Source organism: Grammomys surdaster, unplaced genomic scaffold (genome assembly GCF_004785775.1).
Source record: "Grammomys surdaster isolate TR1022 unplaced genomic scaffold, NIH_TR_1.0 130, whole genome shotgun sequence".
Lineage (NCBI taxonomy): Eukaryota > Metazoa > Chordata > Mammalia > Rodentia > Muridae > Grammomys > Grammomys surdaster.
In genome coordinates, this window is record NW_021604588.1 from 23,528,685 (window position 1) to 23,554,031 (window position 25,347).

Here is a 25,347-nt window from a genome sequence, read left to right on the forward strand (position 1 = left end):
GGAAGGAAGGAAGGAAGGAAGGAAGGAAGGAAGGAAGGAAGGAAGGAGAGGGCATGGCCTGCAGAGAGGGGAGCAGTGCCAGTACGAGCTTTGCAGGTCTGACAGCATCTGTCCAGGACTTTCCCCTTGCTACCAAGATCAGGCCCCAGTTGTGTTTCAGGACCCCGTGTTATCTTCATAGCGTCTGTAAAAGGCAGCTCTGGCTTTGGCCTCAGCGGTTCTCAGGAACACTGCTCCCTCTGCCTTCTGAGAAGTGGCCTTGCCGTGCTCTGCGGCTTGATGATGTGTTAGATCTTTCCACACAAGTGAGACGGAGTGAGGTGATGGGCTCACGCCATTTGGTCTTGAGACTACAGCTTTAAGCCCTGTGCTGTCTTGCCTCTCTAGAGTATGGATTTCTTTAGGATATTCTCTCCCCTGCACCCCCACCCCCACCCTTCTCCTTCTTGTTCTGGCCCCACTTGCTCTGGCCCAAAAGTTTTTTATTTTTACTTATTATATGAAGGTACACTGTAGCTGTCTTCAGACACTCCATAAGAGGGCATCAGATCTCATTACAGATGTGATTGCTCATTACATGTGGTTGCTGGAATTTGAACTCAGGACCTCCAAGAGAGCAGTCAGTGCTCTTAACCACTGAGTCATCTCACCAGCCCAGGGTATTTTCTATGTAATTTAAATGTAAAGAGAAGTTAATTTGCTCACTCAGAGAACAAGAGACGAATGCCCCTTTTATTCTTTTGTCTTTTTTTTTTTTCTACTGAATATGGTATTCCTGCAAGGCTAGCTTGTGACGTGAAGAATATCACCCATTCACTGAGCAGGTTTTTGTGTTGTTGGTTTTTGGTGGTGGTTTTTAATTTTATTTTGTGTGTAAGCGTGTTTTGCCTGCATGTATGTCTGTGCACCATGTGCATGCCTGATGCCCAGAATGGCAGAGAGGGTGTGATATCCTGTGGAGCTGGAAGTAGAGACGGTTGTGAGCCATGGTATGGGTAGTGGGCAGCAAACTCAGGTCATCTAGGAGAGCATCCACTGCTTGTAACAACTGAGCCGTCTTTCCAGCCCCCTGAGCAGGTATTTATTAAATGACTGCTGTGTTACATATGATATCATCTTTTGTTAAGATAATTTATAAAGGAACCATTTACAGAAGGATAGACATGCTATGGGTTAGTCTATCCCAAGCCCCCAATAGCTTTTATAGCCCTCTGGAAGTAAGCAGCAGAACCATCTCGCTGGCCCCTACTCTGCCTTTTAAAAGCAGTGTGCTAGACATGGTGGTGCACACCTTGGATCCCAGTGCTTGGAAGGCAGAGACTGGCAGGACTCTATGATTTCAAGACTGGCCTGGTCTATAGCAAGTTCCAGGCCAGCCGGGGCTGCATAGAGAGACCAAAGCAGTTTCTACGTCCATGCTTTCTGATAAATCTGCTGAATTTTTGATTAGTTCTAGTCTAATTATCTTTAATGTTACAACCATTATGGTGTATGATACAAATTGTAAGTGAAACTTTTCTAATTAAATTACAGCTTCCTTATTTGTTAATTAAGAACCATCTCAGCTATCATCCAGTACTGGTCAGACACCCGACTCTCTTGCTGTCCTCAGGTCTGGCTACCCCCGTGGACCTGAAGCTGAAACTGATCCCCATCCTGCAGCATATGCACCACGACGCTCTCCTGGCCTCCAGTGCCCGTCAGCTCCTGCAGCAGCTCGTCACGTCCTACCCCTCCACCAAGATGGTCATTGTGTCTCTGCACACCTTCACTCTGCTTGCGGCCTCCTCTTTGGTTGACACACCCAAGCAGGCAATTTCCATTTTAAGTTATATGGTTCTGATTGTGTACAAGAAAGAGTCCAAGCCTGAGTCTGTAGCTGTTAGAGCTCTGAGCTACAGGGAATCCGTTCTGTGATCCAAGAGTCTCCCTAAGTAGCGTAGCACTGGCCTCTATTGACAGTTTCAGGAAGGATACCATTCACAGAATGCCTTTGCTGTCTCTGTAGATTCAGCTTCTGCTGCAGTATTTGAAGAATGACCCCAGGAAAGCCGTGAAGAGACTTGCTGTTCAGGATCTGAAGCTGCTTGCTAGTAAGACACCGCACACGTGGAGTAAGGAGAATATTCAGGTACATATTACTTAAGAAAACAAACGCTGAAGTACCTAAGGTGGCATAGGTCAGATGACATTTCTTCCTTTAATACTTCATAGTGATGTTTAAATGTCAACAACTGAAACCCCCAAAAATGAGCTCAAACATCCTTGTGAATGTCTGTCTCGCCTTGTGTCATTTAGTTCCTCTGTCATCAGACAGTTGTCTTGCTTATTTGATGTCTGAATGTGTTCCCACGAGAGCAGATGACATTCAAGGCCAGGAGGCACCAGATCTGGAGCTGGACTTAAAGGAAGCTGTGAGCCACCCAGTGTGCAGAACCAAACACAGGTCCTCTGCAAGTTACTCTCAACTACTGACCCATCTCTGTAGCTCCTGCCTCCTCCCACCCCAGGATACATGTGTTTTAAAAGGAAACAATAAAGGTAGCTCTAAGACAGTAGTTCTCAACCCGTGGGTCATGACTCCATTGGAGGAAGAACACCATCGGAAAATACAGATTTTTACAATATGATTTATAGGAATAGCCAAATTCCAGTTATCAAGAACAATGACAATAGTGTTCTGGTTGGAGGTCACCATAACATGAGGAAATGTATTAAAGGGTTGCAGTGTTAGGAAGGGTGAGAACCACTGGTCTGAATTTTTTTGCCATTAGAATTCATAATCTGGAGTCTCGTTTCCTGAAGGGAAGAGGAGGAGTTTGGGCTGTTTTGGATAAACGTGGCCTGTGTGACCATGGACACAACAGCCTTGGTTCCTTGAACAAGAGCTGCACAAATAATAGGACATGACAGGTTAGAGAAGGGGTCGGAGGGATGGGTGGACATATGGGAGGGTGATGGGTGAGCATGCTCATACTGTACTGTGTACTGAGAGGATAATGGCTGTGTATGTTCATAATGTATTGTTATACATATGAAATTATCAAATGTTAAAAGAAAAGAAAAAACTGGGGAATGTCCAGATGTGGTGTATGCCTACAATTCCAGGTAAGCGGCAGGTGGATTAGAGTTGGCTACACAGTTTGAAACCAGGCTAGACTGCATCCAGAAAACACTGTCTGGAGAAAAGGCATCCACTTGGAGAAATTAAGGACGTCTATGTCTAGAGACCAGAGGGCAGATGTAGCTGACGTTACAAATTGTAGAGTCACCATTGTGTGCAGGTGTGTAAAGCCTCAGGCCTGGATGGGTGCTAAGGAGAGAACATGACAGAATGGTAAAGTGGTGAGACACCAGGTAAAGGGCCTGATAGGGGCAGCTCATAGACCCCAGAGTGGTAAGAGAGATGGTACAGCTCATCTTCCTAGCCTTATCTCTGCCATGGATCTGTTGGTGGATAAATGCATAAAATTATGTGAAGCTTCTCAGCTTCAGATGTCTGTTCTAACTGAATAGTTATTGACACGTATGGACCTTGGATCTGACTTGTTTTTTATGTGAAAGTTCTTTACAATAAATAAATAGGTTACAATCAGCCTTGAGATACTGTTGTGTCTGGTCTGTTGGCTGAGAGTGAGAGTGTAGAGTTAGTTGCATTGCACCAGAGGATGGAGCCAGTTTTGTCTTTACCAGTGTGATATGGTTCCGCTGCTTGCTGTCAGGTGCCTGGGAAAGGGTACCCTGCTTCATATTGTTGGAACTGGCTGGAAAAGGAGGCAGATTACAAGGGCAGAATTCTGGAGTAGACACTGGAAGGCTTCTGAGTACAAGGGGTTCGTTCTGCCTACTTCACTCAGGAGCAGGAAGAGGACAAGGTAATATCCTGACCTAGGTGGTGGATTGACAGGTAGTACCAGCTGAAGAACCATCTTGTGATTTTACTCCGTTATTTTCACATTTATTTGTCTATTTGGGTGGATGGAGTTGCGTGTGCACATGGCGGTCAGACGACAGTACGTGACTTAGGGAGTTGGTTCTCTCCTTCCCCTCTGAGGCTTCCAGGGATTGAACTCCACTTACCAGGGTTGATGGTGAGTGTCTGACTGTTGAGCATCTCCCCAGCTCTGTTTGTTTGTTTGTTTGTTTGTTTTAGTTAGGAAAGAATAGTGACTGCCTGTGTGTGGATAAGAATGAGAGAGAAGAAGAGGTTTGCAGAAACATGGGTACACTCAGAAGCAGAGGGTTGCCAAGAGTTGACAGATTTGTGTGTCATGACAGACAGCAGTGTGTGATGTCTGGCAAATGTGTTTTTCAGGTTGTCTGAAAGGCTACATGATAGGTAAGGTAACTTTGGACCTTTCCTTTTCCTGGATTTTAGTAGATTTTAGAATTGGATCTACAAAGTCATAATAAAATGAACTGGGTGCATTCTCTCTTCCCGGTCTGTAGCACAAAAGTTTTCTGTTTCCTGAGGGCACAGCTTGTGTGCTATACTGAGTCAGAGACTTTCTCCAAAAAGTATTCTGAGAACACTTCCCGTTACTGTGGTCATCACAGTGACATTTTCTGCCTCTTTGTGAGTCAGTTGGATGTCCTTGACATGAGTCATCTTTCTTCAAGCTCATGATGTTTCAGTTTGTAGTACGTTTGCTATATTCTTACTATTGTAGGTCTCTGTGCGCCCTCCAATGCCTGCTTTCTTTCTGGTTGGTTTGTTTTGACAGTGCTGGGATTGGATTCAGTATGCACTTCCAGTGCCCTGTGCTGTGCTCCTTGCAGTCTGCACTTGCTGGAACTTGGATTGTTTGGGTTTTTGTGTGTATGTATGCTTTTCAAGTATTTTATTTTCTTTCTTGCTTACTAATGAAAACACTTAAAGGTATTAATTTCGTATTTCACAGATTGACTATATCCCATAAATTATGATGTTATCATTGCCATTAATTTGGGATGCATTTTTAAAAAACTTAATGTGATATAATTGTTTATAGAAGCTTTCTGGGTTCAGTTTGATGTCTTTTTACACATTGGTTTCTCTAACCACTGACACAAACTGAAATACAGGACATTTTCTTCATGCTAAAACTTCCTCAGTGTCTATAACCAGACATTCTCCAACTGCTGATAATACCCAACGATTTCTGCCCTCTGATTGTATGGGGCTGAAAAGATGGCTGTGTGTATAAACACAGCTGCCTTACAAGCCTGATAATGTTGTTATATAGACTGTTGTTGCAGGGTATCTGATCACACTGGGAGCCCTGAGGTTGTTACTTACTGGAAAAAGCTGTCTATAGTTGTGTGGCTCAGCCTTAGGATACTCCTTGAATTCCTCCGGCTGGAATACAGATCCCCTCTTCCCTGTGTGCTCGCCCTGACGGTCTCCTCTCCCACTAACAGCTACCTGCTCCAGCTTCCTGCTCCTGTGCAACAGCTGCTGCTCTTGATGCAGTTGTTTAAGTGGGTTGTTTTTTATATTGAAAATAGATCCATGAGGATAATAATTTCTCAGACTTCAAGCTAGACAGTGAGTGAAGCACTCACGTTTTCCTTCTCTTCCCTTGGGTTTCCTATGCAGAAGTGACAACTATAAATGCGAAAATGTCTCCACATGTGCCTGCCTTTCCCTGTAAAAATGAGAATATTGTATGTGCACTCTATAGCTTTGGTCACATAACAGTCCACCTTGGAGAACATTCCTGTTAGCAGACAGTGGTGTGTTCCTCCTGGCTTTACAGTGTTCCCTGTGTGCTCCAGTCTCTCTGGAAGGAGTTGGAATCATTTCCAGTACCTGTAGTAGTTTATCATAATTACTTTGTGAACGTGAGTTTTTAAAAGTGGGATTGGTGGGTCCAATAATAAATAATATGTATTTAATACCTTTAATTTGAAGACTGTGGGAGATTTTTAAATACCTGAATTTAAATGGATTCTTATGAAGTGTGCCTGTACCGATTTTTTATTGGATTTTGCTTGTTAGCAGGAACCTTGTATGCTTCCTGGCTAGTTACTGATCTTATGTGATGCAGTTTTGTCAGTTGGCATCATATTGAGTCTTAATACTTTTTAGAGTTACTTTTTTTTTATTAACCATAAGAAAAGAGACAGATTTAATTTTATTTTATCCAGTTTTTTATAATAAAAACATATTAATAAATTAATAAAAAGTGATTGATCCAATTTGAAATGTCATTAGCATATTTTTAAAGGCTAGTACATATTTGCATCTCATCTATTTCTTGCCCGAACATTTCTGGATTAAAAAAAAAAAATTCTGTGCTAGGTGTGGTGGCCCATGTCTTTAATCCCTTGAACTCTGTGAGTTCAAGGCCACCCTGGTCTACCTAGTGAGCTCGAGAACAGCCAGGGCTATGTAGAATAACCTTGTCTCCAAAAAATAATATAATATTTGTAATTAGCTGTTCTAAATCACATCTCCCCCCAAATCCTGTTAATGATTTAATTGGGATCTGACTACATTTATGCTTTTCCAAATTTTTATTTTTATTTTAATTTTTTCTCTGTAAGTAACTTTAATTCAACAAGACAGTTGTCCTGTGATAGAGGCGCACATTACCCAGAATGAAGAAGAGTCCTTGTGCTCTGAGCACAAGCTCCTCGTTTACTGCAGTGAAAACAAGACCTACATCATGCTTATTCAGTATCTCAGGCTGCTGCTGTCAGAGACACAGTGACCAGACAGCCAGAGAGCAGCAAGCTTGCCATGTACTGAATTATTGAGAAGTAACAGCCATACCCAGTTCTCCTTTATTGGTAGTTGACATTAGTTCACCACATTTGTAATGACGGGCCAGGATGGGGTGGGAGTCAGAACTCAGTACACTTAAGAGATGCTGGACTCTGAGTTTAAGCCTCAACACTGGGACGATGTAGTAAGAAAGTCCTTGCTGCCGCACTGTGTGTTTTCTCTGGGTTCCTTTGGTTTTACTCATGCCCTTTTTTCTGTTCTAGGACACCATCTTACAGCTGGTGATGTCTTTATAGGCTCCTTTAAGGACTCTGATAGTGTGGCTTGTTTTGTTTTTTTATCATGGAAAAAATACCTTAAAAGTTTTTTTTTAAACTAATAAACATAGATAAACTGGATAGTATAGAAGTATATATGATGTATTAATTCTATGTCTCTCTCTCTCTACATTTCAGGCACTCTGTGAGTGTGCACTGCACACTCCTTATGACAGCTTGAAACTAGGGATGTTGTCTGTCCTCTCCACACTGTCAGGGACCATTGCCATTAAACATTACTTCAGTGTAGCTCCAGGTAAGGCAGAGATAAGGTGAGAATTCCTTTATCTGTGTTCCTGTCTCAGGCAGTTTTCTCTGTACACCTTTAAGCTGGGCAGGTTTCACTTTGGTGACCTAAGGCAGTTTTCTCTGTACACCTTTAAGCTGGGCAGGTTTCACTTTGGTGACCTACCATGTGCTGGTGATTTATTTGAGGATTGCTTCTTAATTAGTACCTGTGATGGTAGAGGTGTGTGCCCTTGACAGAAACGCCCTTGTCATTCCTGGGGACGAGCTTGCTTGTTCAGTGGACTTAAGGCTAAAGTTCTTTTGTTCTGGGAGCCAGAGAGATGGCTCAGAGGTTGAGGGCACTGACTGCTCTTCAAAAGGTCCTGAGTTCAGTTCCCAGCAAACACAAGGTGGCTCACAGCCATCTGTAATGGGATCTGATGCCATCTTCTGATGTGTCTGAAAGAGAGTGACAGTATACTCACATACATTAAATAAATAATAAAATCTTTTTCAAAAGTTGTTTTGTTCTTTTAATGAAAGTTTTTTTTGTATTTCTGTTACTTTTCCTATCAGTTAATTTGAATTAAATAACTGTAATGTACATTTATTTGTTCTTTTCATGACCACATGGCATGGTTTTATTGGGTAAATTGTCTGCCACATGTCTTGATAGGCACTAGAAAGCATGGTGTCTCCCTGACTGTGAGTGTCCGTCCGTGGTCTGGACTAAGGGTTGCCATGACAGACTGAATTGGGAGCCACAACTAAGTGGACGTGAGGGGGGATGCGTTGTGCGTGCATAGAGCGGTGACTGTGAGACCTTCGGTCTCTGGGAGGCGCTGCCATGGAGGCTGTGGGTCACAGCTGGTCCCTGTGGGATGTGTATACTAGCCACAGTGGGTTTACTAGAGGAGTCTGGGGGCTTTAACCTTAGCTATTCTTTGATCTCTCCTTCCATATTTTAACCTTACTTAGTGTTGCAGGCTTTCTAGTAATCTTGTGAGCTACTTGCTATATGTTACCTATTTTGTATAATGAGGTGTGCCACATTTTGTGTCTTAAAACTGTTTTCTTTGCTCTGTCCATCATTCAGCAGTTTGAATTGCATTCTGATGATAGTTCTGGTGTCTCCAGTGGTCACTCATGGCTGCTGGAGCCTGTACCAGAACTGAGTAGTCAAAGGTCACACCCCTTTCACAGTCTAGAACAGTGGTTCTCAACCTGTCGGTCACAACCCACAGGGATCAGATACGAGATACTTACATTATAATTCATAACAGTTGCGAAGTAGCAACAAAATAATAGTATGGTTGGGGGTCACCGCAGCATATGGAGCTGTATTAGTCGCCTTTGTTTGACTCCCAGGGATCTATTATCTCGGTTCTCAGGATGTTTGGTACTGCCAAATAAAAGCCATTCTGTTTCATTTATTGTCTTACTGCCAAAGCAAGTCATATGGCTAAGCCCAGCTAGGTGTGGAAAAAATAAGTTAGTCTTGATAAAAGGAAACAAACAAAAAGTCCCTGGGTTAGGAGAGACTGTCCTAGCTTTCTGTATGAACAGTGCATCATTCATCTGGTGTGTTTCCAATATATTAGTCTTTATAATCTTATTCCTAGTCTTTTACCTGATAGTTAACATTCTTGCCTCTGGAACCATGAGACTTTGTTTTAGGACATTATTTGACATGAATGATAATTAAATTTTTAAAAATCACCAGTCGTGATGATAAATGCCTTTAAACCCAGCACTTGAAAGGCAGAAGATCTCTGTGAGTTCCTGAACAGCCAGGGATAAAGAGACTGTAGTAGTAATAATAATAACAACAACAACAACAATAACTAGCAATAATAAATCAAATAAAAGTTTTCAATTTTCATGCTTTAAAAGCAGGACATCGGCCAATGTCTCCATACACTGATGGTGTATAACCTTTCAGATCACACTAGTGCACATACATGGAGATAAAGTCACACAAAGCACGACATCGGCCAATGTCTACATACACTTATGGTGTATAACATTTCAGATTACACTAATGTGCATACATGGAGATAAAGTCACACAAAGAATATTTCAAAAGCAATGAATTTAGGCTGCTCTGTGAGATTTGGAGACACTTCTGTTTCCTTTGGGCTTTTCTGCTTCCTCCCCAACAAATTTTCTAGTAGTAAATCTTAATAGGTAAAAAAAAAAAACAAGTTATAAAACATCATGTGAAGAAGAAAGAATGGCTGTTGGGAGCCGACTCTCAGCAGAAAGCGGCAAGAGACTTGTTTTCAACAGCCTGCAATAGCTGAGCACACTCTGATAAACATCTTGCTTTTCTTCCATGTCTTGTTTTGTTGTTTATTGCCCCAGCTGCAGGGTGCACGTGCGTCTTCAGCTGCGTTCCCCTGCTTGTGCTTACATATACCCAGGATTTCCTTTCAATAAAGGCGAGACTTGAGGAGAGAATAGACCAGACTCTGTCTCGTCTCCATTCTTCGAGTCTCCGTCCCCACTCTCTCTCTCTTGCTAGGCCCTGACCCACGGACCGGAGCAGCAGAACGGGCTGTTACAAATGGCTACACCCTAGGAGTTCGTTTTCCACAATTCTGAAAAAAAAAAACTGTTATGTAGTTTCAGCTTTGTAATATTTTGTCCATCTTAAAACACAAGAATTTTACCTAACTGGTATGGTTACACCTCACCAGGAATTAGTAAATGGTTATGTAACTTACACTGTCTGGAACTGTCTTGGCTCATGCCTGATGTAATTTTCAACCATGTTGACTTCATGCTCAAGACTCTAAATAGGAGACAGGTTAGACTGGACAGGAGTCATAAGAGAAACAAAAAAGGCCGAGATCTGATCTTCATGAGGCTTAGACATTTACAACCAAGAGCTTCTCTCCTATAAACTAAAATATCCACAGCATAGAACTTCTGTCACAGACTTGGGAATTTGAGTTTTAAGAGATACTACAGGCTTTTTGTTGTTGTTGTTCCTCTCGCTCTCTTGCTCTTACTCTGTCCTCTTGCCCCCCACCCCCATGCTCATGGCTGGCCTCTACTTCTCTAGTCTCTCTCTCTCTGCCTTTCTCAGCTTCTGTTACCCTCTTAACACCCCTACCCATGCCCTGAATAAATTCTATTCTATACGAGAGAGAGAGAGAGACAGAGAGACAGAGAGACAGACTGACTGACTCTACAGAAGGGTGCTGTGTAGTTAACAAGTCTGACCATGACCGTGGTGGTGGGCTACTAAATGCCTTTGTACTGTTTCTTCTGTAAAAATAGAGTGGATCCACTGAATCGCAGTATCTTTGACAGCTGTGTGGTCATGGATTCTTATGTGAACCTTTTGAGATATAACATCAGCAATTTGGGGCAGGAAGAAGCAAGCAAAGTGTTCTTCCTTGACCTTGCTTTATCTGACAGGAAGATGCCATTGGCCTCACCACTTGGCTGGAAATCCATCAGCTCCTGAGATGATGCAGCCTGTAGTTACTTTGGCTTTAATACTGGTTCTTAATCAATTTTCATTATTGTTTTTATGGGGAAAGTCTTATATTGATTTTAAAATGCAGTCATTGAAAAATGGGTGGCACACTCCTATTTTACCCCAGCCAAGGAGGAGGACATGGAGGTGGTGTATTATTAATGGAGTAAAGAAGAAAATACTGTCTGTTTACTAGATATTTACTCATAAAACTGAGAAAACTGAACCTCCAAGCTGAATTGCTTTCTTTATGAATAAATTTTAATCTGAGTTACTTTTCTCTGCTTGTTTAGGAAATGTAAGCTCTTCCCCCAGATCTTCTGATTTAGTCAAATTAGCCCAAGAATGCTGTTACCATAGCAACAGGGGCATCGCAGCTCATGGAGTGAGAGTGCTGACTAATATAACTGTATCTTGTCAAGAAAAAGGTAAGTACACTCAGGACGGGCTTGTGTGTGCTGCTCTGCAGCTTGGACAAAGCTTTGTGGATTGTGTCGTTCAGTCGCTAGCTTATGTGCACTGATGCAGTGTTCTGATGCATGTGTCTTAGGGCTGTCTAATTTCTGTGAGTTTCTTCGGACTGCAGTTGTAGAGTTGATATGTCTGGTAGGGCATTGTCTGTTTTCTCCCTCTGTTCACTGTAGTGTGTGTGGGGCAAGGACAGCCTCCATACGATTCAGCTGTACAACTGGAAAGTGACTTGGGCTGTCTAGGTTCTTACATAGCAAGCGCCTTCACTTGGAGACAGTTGAGCTGGCAGGGACATGATTGGATTTTTCATAGAACCCATCTCTAGGTCCATGGAACAGTGAGCTGACTTACACAAACAAGGAGGGTATGTTTCATTATCTTCCTGACACCTTTTAGGTGTAAGACTGGAAATGTTTCATGCCTCCGTTCAAGAATGGGAAGTCCATTTTGGACAGTATGTGCTTCAGTGATCATGTTGTCCTCTGTGGGGCCACAAGCTCAGCCGTCGTCCTACCCATAGCACAGTGTGCTTTTGTCCCGGTATTTCTTCACACTGTTTGCTGAGGCCGAACAGCAATTTGGGAAACATTCTCCAAGTGGACATTTGATTGATTTGACTTCATGAGTAAGAAACATTTCTTGCATGTGGTATAAGAAACTGCCGTGTGGTCTCAGGGACCCACAGGTGTTTGGCAGTACAGTGCTACAGCTGCAGGACATACCCAGAGCTTTCTTCTTAGGGCCAGTGCTTTGCAAGAGGCAACTGAAAATGGACCAACTGAAAACGCACCTGCATGGTTTATGTCTGATGGGGCACGGTTTTCTTAGCTGTGCTGGTAGTGATATTTCAGTTTCTCTTTATAGCTTCATGACCTTACTTGTTGATTTAATATGAATATTTTTATATCTTCAATAATGTGGTAGACTTAAAGAAGGTATCTGAAGATAGCTGTTATATTTCAGAAACAATTTGCATGTGCTTTTATAAGGTTATATTTTAAAATTTTTCATACAGGGTATTCATATTTTGATCATTCTTTCCCCTTTCCAGGAAACTTAGGTTTGCATGTTTATTTCCTGTATTAGACATGATATGCCTTTATCTCTGTGCCTTAGTATGCTGTCTGTCTCCTGACCACCTAACCTAATGTTTTTTCCAGATCTCTTGTCACTGGAGCAAGACGCAGTCTTTGGCCTGGAATCTCTTCTGGTGCTTTGTAGTCAAGATGACAGTCCAGGTGCTCAAGCCACTGTGAAGGTGAAGATGACATCATTTAATATACTGCCTCTTGCCATAGCCTAAACTGTGGAGTAATCCCTAGGGTGCAGGCCGTACTCTGCCATGGCTCCTCAGTTATACCATTAAAGGCAGCCATGCACAGAATGTGACAGTTGGAGGGGAGGGCATGACTTCACTGGCCCTGGGTAGTCGGCTAGATTTCCAGTGCATGTTTTCTCTCTTTGAGAAATTCTCATGTCTAAGTAGAGAGCTGTTGGTTACTGAAAGGGTGTATGTGCCACTACTACATACACCTCTAGGTCTGTTTGTACCATGATGTCCTTAGATGTCATAGCTAAGTAGGACTCATTATTGCTTCTATCCTCTAGAAGCTTGCCTGGTACCTTCTGGTGCTGTGGAGGCTAGTCCTCAGGAGGAGGCTCTCAGGTCAGTTCCAGAACAGGAGCCTCTATGCCCTGTTTCTGAAGTTGCCAACAATTACAGATTTTAGTAAGATATTGGACTTAGTATAGTGGGCTGTACATAGAGGACCAGGAAGTTTCCGATGTTAGAGGCTCCTCCGCGTGTGGTAGGATGTTGACATTTCAATACGGAGCTGTAGCACCAAGTCAAAGGTGCAGTGCTACAGTGTGAGCACAGATTGAGAGTGACTGCTTTGCGTTAGACATTGACAAATGAACTTTAGTAATTAGGAGGGCCATAGATGTGCCGTTCATATTGGAAGGATTGTGTCTGAGTGAGTAACGAGAGGGAAAGGAGAGTGTGGGGGCCATCAGATGTGCTAAAGAGTCTGTTCCCCTCTTACACTTACCAGAAAATTAAGGCTCGGAGGGAGGGACTTGTTGAAAGCCACCTAGCTAATGTGGGTGAATAGTCGACTTTGTGTTTGTCGCATGTGCCTCTCATTACTCTGATAGCTTTCGTGGTTGTAGTCTAAAGGAAAGATGGATGGGCCCATCTTTTCTAGAGATTAGAACTAGTGAGACATTTGTGTTGTGGTTGAGCAGTAAATAAGAGAAACTTAGAAGCGTCTCTCCACACTGAAGCTCACAGAGTCATCAGTAACTGAGCATGCACGTGCTGTGCAGAGCAGTGATCTGGTGAACATTCTGGAGTCCCTCCTCCTCCACAGGTCTACTGTGGGTGGTTTACAGGCACTCTGTGAAACAGGTCCTCAGAAGTGCTGTAGCTTTGCCTCCTCGGGGTTAGCCTCGTGATTTTCATCTGCCTGTTGAATAGTTACAGAGTTAGATCTGAGTAGTTGATGCACGTTCTGGACATGTTTCAAGTATAGCACACTTTACACTCCTGGTGTGGGATTCAGAATCTTGTGTTTCTTATGGAGAAAGATGGTGAGTCTACAAAAAATGTGCCCTTGAGTCCCCATAACTTGTACAAGGTGCTCTTCTTTAAAGTTTCATACACAACTTTAAAGTGTAAGTGTGCACTCTCCCTCTTGCCCTTTTGCAGTTCTAGGGACTGAAGCTCGAGGCTCAGCGCAGGCTGGGCAGTCCTCTGCTAGTGGCATAACCAGGCTGTTCTCTCCGTGCAGAGTGCTCTCAGCTGTATGGTGAAGCTGGCCAAGGGCCGGCCCCACTTGAGCCGATCAGTGGTTGACACTCTGCTAACTCAGCTGCACAGCTCTCAGGACGCTGCCCGGATCCTCATGTGCCACTGCCTGGCAGCCATTGCCATGCAGCTCCCGGTCCTGGGTGACGGGATGCTTGGTGACCTCGTGGAGCTCTACAAGGTGATTGGACGGTCAGCCACAGACAAGCAACAGGAACTTCTGGTGAGGAACTGCTGTAAATGACTAGGAACTGGTCTGTTGGCAGATACTTAAGAACGGCGACACTACTGTTAGACTTTAGTTGAAAAGCAAACAGGTTAACGTAATCCCATGGGACTGGGGATATAGTGCGGTGTACAGTGCTTGCCCAGCATGTAGCAGACCCTAGCTATCATCACAGTACCACAAAATAGTTCAAAATAAGATAGTACCAGTAACTGAGACAGAGTCTGTGTAGCGCAGGTATGCCTTGAACTCAGGGCAGTACTCTTGCCTCGGACTCACAAGTGCTGGTTGGGATTACAGTCATGAGTCTTTGTACCCAGCTACCAGGAGCTTTGTCTACAAGTTAAACCTCCCTGGTTCAGGATTTAAGTACCTGAGCTGCCCAGAAGCCCAAAACTTGTAAGCAGCATTGAGTAAGCAAACTCTGTGCTAAAATTTCCAGTATCTGAAATACATTTGTTCGCACGCATTTCAGATAGAGACACTGAGCCTGTTCCTTTATTTGGCTTAGAAGCCAAGTTGAGTTCAGGTTTAAAACAACTTGGTTAGCTGGGCATGATTGGAGCATGTCTGTAATCCCAGCACTTTGGAAGGTAGAGGGCTGGGGCACTAGGAGTTGAAGGCTGAGCTTCCTATAGAGTAATGAAAGCAATAGTGGGTGTGGGGAGAGTAGAAGGACGTGGCTTCCTCACAGACGGTCACCCTGAGAACTCACTTGCTGGCAGTGACCACAGCAGGGATCAGTGACACAGAGAAGTGTTGAGTCAAGTTTGGGTTTTTCCTTTTGTTGAAAGTAGATTATTTTTTTCTCACATAATAGATTCTGTTTATTTTCCCCTCCCTCTGTTCTTCCCAATTCCCTACCCACTCCCCCACCACCAGATCTGGACCTACCCCTTTCTGTCTCTCATTAGAAAATGAACAGACTTCTAAGGGATAATAATAAAATAGAAGATAAAACGAAAACTACCACGTTGGAGTTGGACAAGACAAACAGAAGAAAAAAGCCCAAGAGAAGGCTCAGCAGTCAGTGTAGTAGAACCAATGTAAACCTATCCCCACTAGCTTACAGATAAATGAGACTCAGACTGTGGTGATTTTATTTGGTTTTGACAGTTGTTGGGGGGTAACCCCTACTCTACTCTTCTAACTGCTGGCCTGGCTACCTCCCCAGTGATGCACCCCAAATATTTGCTGTTTCTCCTGGCCATGAGCTCATGGTTCCTCTCCCCTCATGGTGGCTTCCTCTCTCTATCCTCTTCTCCCGTCTTCCCCTGGTCTCTCCTCCTTTAACCCAGTCACTCCTAACTCACCTACCTCTACTCCCTCCAGTGATCAGTTGTAGACAATTTTACTTAACCAAGTTTTAAATCAAGGAACAAGGTTTACACAACAAAAGCTTGAAACAAGAGAAGTCACTCGTAGTCCTAGACCTTCTGTATAGAATTTAGCATTACGATACATAGCAATAGGCCAAACCAAAGCAAATCAGAGGCCCACTCCCTCTTACACTTAGGAATCTCATAAAAATGCCGAACTAGAAACCATAATATATATAAGGGTCCTGGTGCAGAGCCATGCATGCATGTGTGTGCTGCCTCAGACCCTGAATTCATGTGTGCTGTAATCATGTTGGTTTAGAAAGCCTTGTTCCCTTGCTGTCCTCCATCCTCTCTGGCTCTTACTGTCCTCTGCCTCCTCTTCTGAGGGATCCCTGAGACCTGAAGAGAGGGATGTGATAGAGACACTCTGTTTAGAGATGCACGTTTCAAAGTGGTTTGCTCTCTGTATAGTGTCTTAGCCAAGTTTGTTTTGTATTGAAGTAGCATTTGAACTAACAATCTCTATCTTTTTTTAGCGCTACTACAGGCAATTTTAAAAATTAAGCATGAGTTTCTTTGTTTTTAATCTAAGGAGGAATGCAATACAATGTTTGCATCTGTAACTTTGCTGAAGGAAACAGTTCTAGGCCAGGCATTGTGATGCGTGCCTTTAATCTAGCACTAGGGATACAGAACAAAGGCATCGTGGTCAACATAGTGAGTTGTAGGACAGCTGGGGCTGTATAGAGACCCTGTCTCAAAAGAGAAGAGAACAGTGTTAGCTATATCTCCACCCTATCTTGGTTACTCTTCTTGCTGTGACAAATAGAAAGCAACTGAAAGAAGGAAAGGTATTAAGGTCACTGAGAGGGCGCTGTCCAGCATGGCGGGGAGGACGTGGCTATGGGAGCCTCACAGGGTGGTCATATCAAATGATGCCAGGAAGCACCCCGCTTGTTATCTTTGTCATCAGTCCAGGATTTCAGCCATGGATGTGCTGGCCATGTTGAGGATGAGTCATCCCGCTTCAGTGAAACTCTGGAAACACAGTTATAGACACACCGAGGTGTGAGTCCATGATGTCCTAGTTAGGGTGTCTGTTGCTGGGACGAAGCACCATGACCAAGATGCACGCTGGGGAGGAAAGGGTTGGTTCAGCTTACACTTCCACATTGCTGCTCATCACTGAAGAAAATCAGGGTGGGGACTCAAGCAGGGCAGGAACCTGGAGGCAGGAGCTGTTGCACAGTCCATGGAGGGGTGCTACTTACTGGCTTGCTCCCATGGCTTGCTCAGTCTGCTTTCTTATAGAACCCAGGACCACCAGCCGAGAGATGACACCATACACAGTGGGCTGGGCCCTCCCCCATTAATCACTAATTAAGAAAATATTCTACAGGCATGCCTACAACCTGATCTTACAGAGGCATTTTCTCAGTTGAGGTTCCCTCCTCTAAAATGACTTTAGCTTGTGTCAAGTTGACAAAACTATCCAGCACACATGGTGATTTTAAATCCAGTCAAATTGACAGTGAAGGTTAACCATCACTGTGTTAACTCCTCCTCCTCGTCTCAGGGGAAGCAACCATCTTTTCTCTGTGCACTGTACTTGGATAACCTCAGTATGCACCCCAAACTAACATATGCATTGCTTTGCATATTTCAGCTTTGCAGAAATGTTATGCTGCAAGTCAGCTTTCGTGGTTTGCCTTTCTTGCTAGTTTATATTGATCTCTGGATTTATTTCACTGATGTATTTCATTGTGTGACTATATCATAATTCATTTTTCCTTAATTGCGAGCATTCTTTCTAGTTACTTGCTTTATAAGCAGTGCTCTGAGTAAAAGGAATATGTTACTTAATGACTTAAATGTGATAAATGAAATAAATATCCTCAGAAAGTCCATTTTGTTCCTTTTTATGCTTATTTAGTTACTTTGTGTAGGTGTGCACAAGCACATGAGAAGGTCTGAGGACAACTTTGCTTCCACTGTGTAGGGCTGAGGTATCGAACCGAGGTTGTCGGCCTTGGCAGCAGCCACGTTTATCTGATGAGTCATCAGCAGCCCTAAATTCTCTTCTGTTTTGGTGATCTGTAATTTTTGTCTTTGTCTTTGAGTAAAATTGCATGTCTTTTGTACTTGTCCCTTAGGTGAGTTTGGCTACTGTGATTTTTGTAGCCAGCCAGAAAGCGTTGTCTGCGGAGGTGAAGGCAGTAATCAAGCAGCAGCTTGAAAGCGTCTCCAGTGGGTGGACCGTGTACCGGATTGCCAGGCAGGCTTCCAGAATGGTATGGGCTTCCCTTTTGAGTGAAAGTGCTTGGTGGGATATTAGAACATGCACCTTAAATGATGTGATCATTCTTATAGTCAGAGCTCAAAGTACATACAGAAGTTGTCTTAGTGTTCTCTTACTGTGAAGAGACAGCATGGCCAAGGCAGCTCTTGTAAAAGAAAAGCTGGCTTACAGTTTCAGAGGGTTAGTCCATTATCATCATGGTGGGAGGTGTGGCTATAGACAAGAAGGTACTAGAGAAGTAGCTGAGAGTTTTATATCCGGATCCACAGGTATCAGGTAGAAAGACACTGAGCCAAGCATGACCCCCAGTGACACATCTACTGCAGCAAGGCCATACCTCCTAATCCCTGTAATCTCTTCAAACAGCTCCACTCCCTGAGGACCAAGCATTCAAACATGGTCCCACAGGGCCATTCTCAAGAACTGCTTGTTACTTATGGTCTCCGAGGATGGCAAAAGAGCCGTCCTAACTTAACTTTCCTCATAAGCCGTGGTCAGTGTAATAAGCAGGTCTGGACGTTGTTAGCACCCCTTTTACTTTGATACAGGTTGTGGTACCTGGACCTCTTCCCACCTGCTGTTTCTCTTATCGTTTATCAGCACATATTCTCTCCTTGTTCTTCTGCCTACCTGATCATTGAATTTCTTTAAGAAATACAAATTGTAGTCGGTCCAGAGACCAGAAACCTGAGGCTTAGTCCAGAGATGAGAGTGTGAGGAGCACAGCTGGCTCTGGTGCATGGAGCAGGTGCTGTTCTGTGTCAGCTCCCCTGGGAGGAGCAGACTGTACTGTGGGGGCGTGTGGAGGAGCTTGGGCAGCTCTGCCTCCACGGTCCTGAGTGCCATTCACCTTCCACCAGGTAACTGTCACCTCTTAAATAGCTCCTGCAAAATGACACACAGGTACTTATACTTTCTGTAGCTTAGATTAAATTCTAGACTTGAGTTACCATTCACTCCACTTATTTTCTCGTTGGAACTGTTTTAGTAAAGAATTTGAGGCATTGTGTTATAAAAAGCAGCTTGGCATATTTTTTCTGAAGAAATACTTAGACTGTCTTAAGGAGTTATGTAATATGAGACATGATATTTGGGCTTATTCTGGGTTTGTCTTTTACTTGCTGAATGTAGAGCCTCACCCTGGCCTCTTTCTTTGTTAGGGCAACCATGACATGGCGCGAGAGCTGTACCAGAGTTTGCTGACGCAGGTCGCGTCAGAACACTTCTACTTCTGGCTGAACAGTCTGAAGGAGTTCTCACATGCAGAGCAGTGTCTGACTGGGCTGCAGGAGGATAGCTTCAGCTCAGCACTTTCCTGCATTGCTGAGTCTTTGAAATTCTACCACAAAGGGATTGCCTCCTTAACAGTGAGTCCTCTCCCCAGTCGTGGTGATTGGTGAAGGATGCTTTTCTCTCTGCCTTGGGTTATCCTCTTTTGACAACTTGTGAAACCTGGTGGTAATATCAGAATAATAGATAAACACGGAAATGAAACTCTTGTTAGTATTCTTAGTTGATGGAAACTTTATTTATACCACATGTACGGAAAAGTTAAGTGCTGTGGAGAGAGCCTCCTTCCTCCGTGTTCTTAATTGGTAAGATGCTATCCTGCTGCGATGCCACTATCCAGCATTCCGCATTCTCCTCTCCGGTCTGGCTGCTCACCAAGTAGAGGGCTTTGCAGGGTGTTTTGTAATGTTAAGGATTAAACCTGGAGCCATGTGCATGCTAGGTAGATGCTCTGTCACAGCAGCCACAGTGAGTCTTTTACTTTATAACTTCTTAACTCTGCAACCCTTTAATACAGTTCCTTGTGTTATAGTGACCCCCAGTCATAAAATTACATTCATTGCCATTTCATAACTGTAATTTTGCTACTGCTATAAATTATAATGTAAATACCTATTTTCCTTTGGTCTTAGATGACCCCTGTGAAAGACCCAAAGGGATCATGACCCATTGGTTGAAAGCCACTGCTTAATAATAAGAAAGAAGTTGTTGAAATTCTAATGTGCCACTGTTTAACTATCTGTGGTTTGCAAAATAACAGTCACCTACAATTCTTAATCTTCCAAGAAAGGATTGCAAATAGAAGACCCTACTTACATTTCTTAATTTTTGAAATTTTCACCAGTTTCTAGAAATGAGCTATATCCCTAAATAAGAACTTATTCCCTAGAAAATAGCACTTTCTGTATTAGTCAAAAGGCATTTCTCCCTAAAAATGAGGAGTTTCTGTACTCAGCATTAAACATCTTTAAACCATTGTGACATACCTTAAAGAATTGCATTTACTGACTTGGAGCCTATTTGCATATGTTTATAATGTATTTTAAATATTATTAAGTCTGGGCCAATCAAAAAGCAATGTTCCAATTGAAACTAAGAATAAATGACACAGACTAGCTATGCAGACAACTGTGGTACATTTGAAATCCTACTAGAATTGATTGACAAGTATTTAAAACAAGCACACATAAAGATCCATAAGTAGCACCTCCTCTCCCTACCCTCTCCACCCCTCTCACCTCCCCCACCCACCCCACCCCCCAAGCCTCAGACTAATCCCTCAACAGCCTCTCCAGCCCTCCTCTCCATTTCAAGGACAGCACTGACTGCTACTTTGCTCTTGACTATTCTGGAAAAGGAAAGCTTGTTGTGCTTCTCTCAGGCTAATCAATGCCGTAGAAAGTTTAAAGTTACTGACTTGGATTAATAAGATTACTTGGTTCTCTAGTTTATGAAGAATGGGAGGTTATTATCACTCAGTAGTAAAATGTGCCAGGCAGGAGCTTAATGTGCAGTCTGGCAGCTCTTCCAGAGGATCTAGCTTTGGTTCCCAGCATCCACGCAGTGGCTCTCAACCCTGTCACTCTAGTTGCAGTGGATCCAGTGCCTCCTGACAAAACATTTGTTCATAGAAAAATGAAAATAGGGGCTGGAGAGATGGCTCAGCGGTTAAGAGCACTGACTGCTCTTCCAGAGGTCCTGAGTTCAAATCCCAGCAACCACATGGTGGCTCACAACCATCCGTAATGAGATTGGATGCCCTCTTCTGGTGTGTCTGAAGACAGCTACAGTGTACTCATCAATAAAATAAATAAACATAAAAAAAAAAAAAAAAGAAAAGAAAAATGAAAATAATTTTTTAAAGGTCTGCTCGACAGATATATTCATATAATAGTGATGGAAATAGGTTTTTTTTTTTAAATTCTGTTGAATATTTAGGAGTCTTCTGGTTTTTTTTTTTTTTTTTTTTTTTTTTGTAATATCTGTAGTTAATGAGTAAAGCCAGAATCTTTACATAGGAGGAGAGTAGTTGGCTGACAGTGGACTCCCTGTGCCTGAGACTTGACTCTGCACTGACTCAGTGCCCCTGAGCTAGGGCTTTGGGCCTCAGTTTTTCTCCTGCTGAAATGAAATCACTATATTCAGCACATTACCAAAACTTGCTCAGTGCCGAACACTATTCTTTAAAGATTAAAACAGGAGCCAAGAAACTGCATGTGCTGGCTCCTACCTGTACTTCCAGCACTTGGGAAGCTGAACCGAGAAGGCTATCCTGTGTGTCTACCCTGGACTGCCTACTGAGTTGAAGGCCAGTATGAGCTACACTGTGAGGCCCTCCCTGAAAGGAAAGAAGCAGCACATACACTACACCAGAACAAAACAAAGAGGGAGGGAGAGAAATGAGAAGGTTCAGAATGTTTGTCTGGTATAGTCCGTGTTCTGTGGCAACAGGAATGCAGTGTTTACTCCCCAGTGTAACACTGTATGGTAGAGGGGCCTTGCTCCGTACAGACAGCTTGTAGTACCTTCTAAGTGCTGTGTTGTGCAGAAGCCTCCTGTGTTTTATGGAACAGACAGGAGGCAGTCTGCTCAAGTTCCATTCAAGTGTCTTTTTTCCTGGGCATTTGTAATTCGGCGTGGTTGGCTCTAAAGAGGCAGGTAACTTGGCATGAAGCTCCTTTCTTTATTCCAGGCTGCCAGCACACCACTGAATCCTTTAAGCTTTCAGTGTGAATTTGTAAAACTCAGGATCGATCTTCTCCAAGCCTTCTCGCAACTTATTTGCACTTGTAACAGCCTAAAGACAAGCCCTCCCCCTGCGATCGCCACGACAATTGCCATGACCTTAGGAAATGATCTTCAGAGGTGTGGCCGAATCTCCAACCAGGCATGTCTTCATTTCTCTCCATTGTGCATGTTATTTTTACTTCAGAGACTTTTGAAGATGAAAGGTTGTACAAATTAAAATCAGTGATATGTGTCAGATGTTTACTCATGTGTTTGGCTGAATAGGATGGCGTGTTGTTTAAACAGCCCCAGTGCTGTGTATTGTACAGAACGAGTGGAATGACATTAAAGCACTGGGAATATCTATAAAAGTATTATTTATCCTAGTGAAGCTTGAAGACGTGAAAATGCAAATGTCTTGTCTCTAGATATCATAAGTAAATTATTACACCTTGTGAACATTTGTAACTTCATTAGCCATCTTTGTTGATTTTGTATAATAAAGTTATAAAAGTGACAACTGAATTTTTATTTGAACTTACCGATGATGAGTTTTCTATGCTGTAATTTTTGTTTTTCCTCTTCTTCGTAGATGAAGCAGTCCATGGAAGAATTCCGAGGCCTTGCTTCCCGGTACCGGGATCTCTACCAGGCGTCCTTTGACGCAGACTCAGCAACCCTGAGAAATGTAGAACTGTATCCTGTACTTCTTGGGAGTCCTTATTCTTGGGACTAATTCTCTGAAATACAGAGTAAATTTGCTCAACTAAAAATACAGATTAGTTAATCTTAATATTTATTACAATTAACTAGTAATTTCTTCCTTTGAAATTGAGTAGGAGCAAAATAACTTTATTTTTAAACTTTTTGTTTTGTTATGTTTTGTTTTAAGTTTTTAAGGGTTTCTCTGTGTAGCCCTGGCTGTCCTGGAACTCACTCTGTAGACCAGGCTGACCTCAAACTCAGAGATCTCCCTGCATTTGCCTCCTGAGTGCTGGGGTCAAAGGTGTGCCCCACCACTGCTTGGCTAATTTTACTCTTAAACTTAGCCAATCTTTTAAAAGGGGATGACTTTTTGGTGGTCTTGTCTACCTTAGAGACGAACTGCCATAGCCCTGAGCTGTGCCCAGGGCAGTGATGCAAACCTGTCATCCCCAATACCAAGGAGACTGATGCATGGGCTGGGAGATGGAAGCCAACCAGTGACTCAGGCAGGCCCCTTAAACAGCCACAGCACAGTGCACGGGTGACTAATGACCCTGGTTCCATCTCCTTTGTTGTGATCACTGCTATATCTGTTCCCTCAACTCCCGTGGTGCCATCTATATTTTCTTATTAGCAATTTCTGATCTCATTGGAAAGAAGGAAAAAAAGCTGTTCTGAAGTTGTCAGACTTATGAGTTAGTTCTTGAGTTTTCATTGATTGATTGGTGTTGAAACATAATGAATGCTCTGTGGCGATAGTGTGTAGTGGTCTTTGTGTTCTCGTGTGTGACTTAACACTGTTGTAGCCAGCAGCAGAGCTGCTTACTAATGTCTCATGCCATAGAAGCCCTGGTTCTGGATCCCGAGTCAGCAAGGTGAGTTGTCTGACACTGGCTTTATACAATTTCAAGTGCATTGCTACCTGATCATGGCAACTGTTTTTGAAAGAGGAGAAAGGAAAGCCAGAGTGCTCTCCTGGTTGCCTAGGAGCGAGCTCAGTGCTAGGACAGAAAAATGTAGAGGACCCTCTCCCCTCTGCATTTACAACATTGACCTAGAAATAGAACTGAGAAAGAGTTGTTTGAATGTGACCAGTTTCTTCTTCTATGACTGAGCTTTGATGAAGAAATTGAGTTAATTTCCCTTCCCCCAATAACTAATTACTCAAAATAGTTGTGTCCATTAAGGAAGACTGCACATACAGTCTGTTTGGAGTGTGCGCTTCATTCTGCATTTCACACTGAAGCCAGGGAGCCTGAGATTGCATTGCAGTGTTTTGAGATCTCTGCCATGTACGTTAGAATGTCAGCCTCAGCCAAATAGATATTCTCTCTTCCACTTAGTGCATCTGTTTTAATAGTTTTATTTCTTGTCTTAATGAAAAGTTAGAGTGTTGAACAGAGCCCTGGAGTCCAGCAGATATGACCACAGATGTCTTCAATGCTAGCTCAGTGAGTGTACTTGCTCTCACCAAGGCATGGGTACATAAGCTGCAGGCACAACGTTGGCCTTCTGCCCAGCCAGAAGGCAGAGTGGAGAGAGTGGGCGGATGACATGTGCCTCGCTGAAGTGCCCTAACAGCAACAGTTGCTCTGAAAGAATTAAATGACGGACGGTTTGTGTGTGCCTGGTGTGAACTGCCTGCACTGCACACACTTCGAGATAGCCCTTTTCAAGTTTATTTAGCATTAGAATTTTGTCTTATCTCTGTTAGAAATGTTTTCAGAGAAGGGAACAGGAAGGAATCTAGGCCAAGCTTTCCTAGGTCCGTCCCAGCAGCCCCTGCTCCATCCAGTGCGTTTCACTTCCAGGCTCTCTAACTCATAGCATTTCCTCAGCTGTATATGGCCCCGTCTCCGCCATCTCCAGGTCTAATGGCATGCTAACCTAGTGACTTGCTCGCCTGCACTCTGTCTGTATTCCATCTGTTATTTATACGATGTTGTATCAGTATGTTACCTGCTGGCCCCTTCTCAAGTGTCTTTCCTGTATGGTGACAATGAAACACCTTCATGTGAGTAGTTAAGAATTACATAATTTGTAGTCAGATTTGGGTTTGAATTACAGCTTGTCACTTAATAGTTTCATAACCTTACCAAGCCTCCATTTCCTTATCTGTAATTGGAAATAACTTCATTTTTCAAAAGATGAGGCGAGAGTGTGGACATGTTTAGCAGACGCATGGAGGTGTTAAAGGAGTCACTGGCTGGATGGATTCACTGCTGGTCTCTACTTAGCTTCCAGGAGTATGGGTCCGCGGGTGCTGCCCAGGCCGACAGTGAATATGAGAGAAGAATGATGTCTGTATACAGTCACGTCCTAGAGGAAGTGGAGTCACTTAACCGGAAGTATGCCCCGGTTTCCTACATGGCAAGTGGCACTTTTTGCTAAGTTTTTATAATTGAGGAAGTGGGTTTTTTATATATACCTATATCCAGCACTTTATTTTTATTATTACGACTTCATTGGGAAGAACATACAAATTAGGATTGTCACACAAGTACACTCAGCCCGCCAGCACTGAACAGTGACAGAGGAACCTTTTCGTGTTTGTGACAGCTTAGGCCTCATAGCTTAGGCTTGTCCTCAGCTAGCTTGTATCAGTTAACTCCATCTGCACTACTCCGTGTTTACCTCAGGGGCTGTGACCTGTGATTCAGTCCAGGGGTGTCCGACTTCCTCATGTCTGGCTGTCGAATCTCATCCCTGTCAATTCTTCCCATAGTTCCTATCTCTGCCTGGGTGTCCTGAAATTCC

At 43.2% G+C, this 25,347-nt stretch overlaps 1 protein-coding gene across 2 annotated transcripts in view; it reads left to right on the forward strand.

Moving 5' to 3' along the window:
* Ints7 (integrator complex subunit 7) overlaps window positions 1-25,347 on the forward strand; it is a 47,890-nt gene that overhangs the window by 17,728 nt on the left and 4,815 nt on the right. For both annotated transcript variants that reach the window (XM_028760165.1, XM_028760170.1), the window contains 12 exons: window positions 1,613-1,812; window positions 2,009-2,131; window positions 7,165-7,282; window positions 11,035-11,169; window positions 12,373-12,470; window positions 14,005-14,244; window positions 17,723-17,860; window positions 19,029-19,235; window positions 21,851-22,045; window positions 22,478-22,581; window positions 23,397-23,465; window positions 24,828-24,960. In XM_028760165.1, the coding sequence (XP_028615998.1) occupies window positions 1,613-1,812; window positions 2,009-2,131; window positions 7,165-7,282; window positions 11,035-11,169; window positions 12,373-12,470; window positions 14,005-14,244; window positions 17,723-17,860; window positions 19,029-19,235; window positions 21,851-22,045; window positions 22,478-22,581; window positions 23,397-23,465; window positions 24,828-24,960 (1,760 nt within the window). The remainder of the gene's footprint in view (window positions 1-1,612; window positions 1,813-2,008; window positions 2,132-7,164; window positions 7,283-11,034; window positions 11,170-12,372; window positions 12,471-14,004; window positions 14,245-17,722; window positions 17,861-19,028; window positions 19,236-21,850; window positions 22,046-22,477; window positions 22,582-23,396; window positions 23,466-24,827; window positions 24,961-25,347) is intronic.